Here is a 3,072-nt window from a genome sequence, read left to right on the forward strand (position 1 = left end):
AGAGGGACCCCAACCTTCCCCTAGCACAGGGGATCAGCCCCGACCTCCAAGGGCCGCCAGAGACGCGCCATCAAACACGCGCATGTGGCCACACCAGGGCTGAGCCATGGGATCTGTGGCTCTTTGGGCTTGACTGCGGGGCCTCCAGAGAAGGGACAGGGGGTGTGGGGTGGACAGCCAAGCCTGCCCCCTCCTGTCCCCGCCGCTGCTACTGCTCAGGACCGGCTGTCTTGGTGGTCACCAGCTCGGTGGAGCCCAGCTCCGTGGCCGGCACGGGGACGCTGTGGGCAGGCGGTGCCACAGTGGCTGGGTCTCCTGTGGGTGGTGGCCAGGCGGGCTCTGAGGCCTTCGGGTCCCCGGGGGACAGGACGATGACAATGTCCGGGGTCTCTGGAGTGGGAGTGGGGGACCCAAGGTCAGGATTCAGAGGACCAGCGTCACCACCCCTCCCTACCCCTGTTCTGGAAGCTTCCCTGGGTGGGGAGGAGGTCAGGACAGGAAGTGCAGGGTGGACAGAGGGGAGTGGGAGCCAGGGGGGCGAGCCTGGGGCTGGTTCCCACGCAGGTGAGGCCCGCGCAGGCTGGCCACTGGCCTGGATGGGCCCTGTCCCCCAGCCCCGCCACCGCCGGCACCCTCAGGAGTCCCCCTCCCCGCCCCTGGCCCTGGGGGTCGCCCAGACCCGACTCACCCTCTGACTCCTCGTCCAGCGCTGCTGCGGGCGCCGCCGTCCCGCGCCGTCTCCGCAGCCAGGCCACCAGGGCCACCAGCACCAGGGCCAGCGCCAGGCCCAGGCCGGCCGGGGCGCCGAGCAGCAGCGCGGGCAGCCGCAGGGTCGCCACGGGCCCCGGCGACGCGGGCGCGGGGCTGCCCGTGCAGGCTGCGAGCCCGGGGGACAGCGAGGGCGCGCAGGGGGCGCCGGTCGGGGCTGGCCGGGAGGGGAGACGGGGGGCGGGGAGTCACGCGATGCTGGGGCCCCCCCCTGCCGCCCCCGGCATCCCCGGGGGGTCCCCCCTCCCGGCTTACCCGACCCGGTTTCCCGCGCGCCCAGCCTCCAGCAGGCCACGTAGTCGCGCACCAGCTCGTCGAAGCACGTGGGCTGCACGGACGCGGGGGGCACCGGCCCGGCCCGGCCCCGCGCGCCCCGGGCCCCGCGCCTCATGCCGCGCCGCCAGGTCGGGGTGCCCCGCTGCGCCCCGCGCGGCCCGGGGCGCTGGGAGGGACCACCCCGGCCCCGCCCTCCCGCCCGCAGGGGTGGGACCCCGGGCCGGGCGCTTCCTCTGCTCAGACGCCGCCGGGCACCGGCTGGGGGTGCCAACCCGCATTTGCCTCGCGCCCTGGAAAGCTCCTACCCCTGGAGGCAGCGCTGAATTCATCAGGGGGGGGACACGGGGGGCAGCCGAGATGCCTGGGGGCAGGGCTGGGGGGGGACTGGCCGGCGTCAGCCAAGGTCCCCGGGCCCAAACCAAGGCAGGGCGCACCTGGACCGGAGGCTGCGGTGCTGGGGTCAGGCCCGTGGGTGCAGGTGCCCACTGGGCTCTGGCCCAGTGACCTCAGAGCTGCCAGTCGGCTGGGACCCTCTGGTTGGGGGGGGGCAGCTCCATGTCCAGTAGGAGGGAAATGTAGACTTGCAGATGGACACAGACAGGCAGAGGGGGCACGAGGACAAACCCACACATGCCCCCCCCCACTGTTGCCTGCCAAGGATGCCAGGGGCTGCGCCAGTGTCCCGCACGTACACCACACCCTGACCGTGTCTCACACATACACACACACACACACACACACACACCACCACCACCACCACCACCACAAACAACCCTGATCCGGGTCAGACAGATACACACCCTGACCCAAGGACCATACACACAACCACACATACCCCCAATCAGTGTCCCGCACACACAACCACACCCCTGTCAAATGTCAGACACACACATACACCCCTGACCCGTGTCCCAGACACACACACCACACACCCCTGGCCCATGTCTCTCTGTCTCTCTCTTACACACACACACCTTACATCTGGCCCATGTCTGCCACACAGTGCCCATGGCCGCCATGCCACACCCTCTGCACTGAGCTGGGGTGCGGGAGTCTCCAGAGCTCCAGGGGGACCTTCGAGGCGAGCAAGGGGGAGAGCTGACTCCAGCTGTCCTGGGGCCCAGGGCAGGGGGAGCTGCAGCAGGCTGGTGGGGGCGAGTCCAGCCCTCTGTGGCCTCAGGGCGACCAGATGGGGCGTGAGGAGGTGGGCAGGGCAGAGCAGCAGCCAGCAGGCACCTAGGAGGAGAGGGCACTCGGAGGGGGACCCCGCGGGGCTGGGTGGCCAGCCCGGAGGCGGCCTGGCCCTCCGTCCCCCACCATGCGCCAGAGCAGCTCGGGGCAGGAAGGCGTAGGCGGCCGAGGAGGGCCTGGGCACGAGTGGGTGTGGTGACGGAAGGCTCGGGTGCCTGTGTGAGGGTCACCTGGGTGTGCCTGGGGCAGAGCAGCCCCTGAGGGTGGCCGGGTCACTGCTGTGAGCCACCTCTGCCGCCTGTCCTGCCGTGACACCCTGCTCCTTAACCGGGCGTGAGTCCAACCTTCAGGGGCATCTCCTCGGGCCTGCCCAGGGCAGGATCTCGGCAGGGGGCAGACAGCGGGAAGAGACACTGCAGGACCCCCCCCCCACCACGCCTTCCTGGGTCCCTGGGACGGGTTGGGGGAGGCCCAGGATCTTGGCTGGGATGAGGAAGCAGTTATTTTCAGGAGTTGAGACAGCACAGCAGGGAGGGCGTTTATCTGGAAAGTGGGTTTGATCCCTGAGGGCAGACCCAGGAGTGAGCCCTGAGCCTCGCTGGGTGGGCTGGCCCCCAAACAAAACAAAACAAATTTTTTTTCGGAGTTGTAAAACCACGTTGCCAAAGGGCCACAGCGGAAGTACAGTGGCTAGGGTGACATGTCTGTGGCAGAGCTGGGGCCAACCCTGCAGCCCTGAGCACTGATGGCTCACACCTCCCCCAATTCTGTGTTTTACTTTACTTATTTATTTTTTAATATGACAGTTTATTGGAAAGTAGAAGAGAAAGAACCCCT

The 3,072-nt window shown here is 68.7% G+C and overlaps 1 protein-coding gene across 1 annotated transcript; it reads right to left on the reverse strand.

Moving 5' to 3' along the window:
* Positions 1 to 208: 208 nt before the first annotated feature.
* On the reverse strand, positions 209 to 1,190 carry TNFRSF13C (TNF receptor superfamily member 13C). The gene is made up of 3 exons (XM_056137478.1): positions 1,024 to 1,190; positions 689 to 925; positions 209 to 390 (listed from the first exon to the last, which is right to left on the reverse strand). The coding sequence occupies exons 1-3, from the start codon at positions 1,157 to 1,159 to the stop codon at positions 209 to 211; spliced, it is 555 nt and encodes a 184-aa protein (XP_055993453.1). The 5' UTR covers positions 1,160 to 1,190.
* Positions 1,191 to 3,072: the final 1,882 nt, after the last annotated feature.

This window comes from Sorex fumeus, unplaced genomic scaffold, assembly GCF_029834395.1.
Source record: "Sorex fumeus unplaced genomic scaffold, SorFum_2.1 ptg000125l, whole genome shotgun sequence".
Taxonomy (NCBI): Eukaryota; Metazoa; Chordata; class Mammalia; order Eulipotyphla; family Soricidae; genus Sorex; species Sorex fumeus.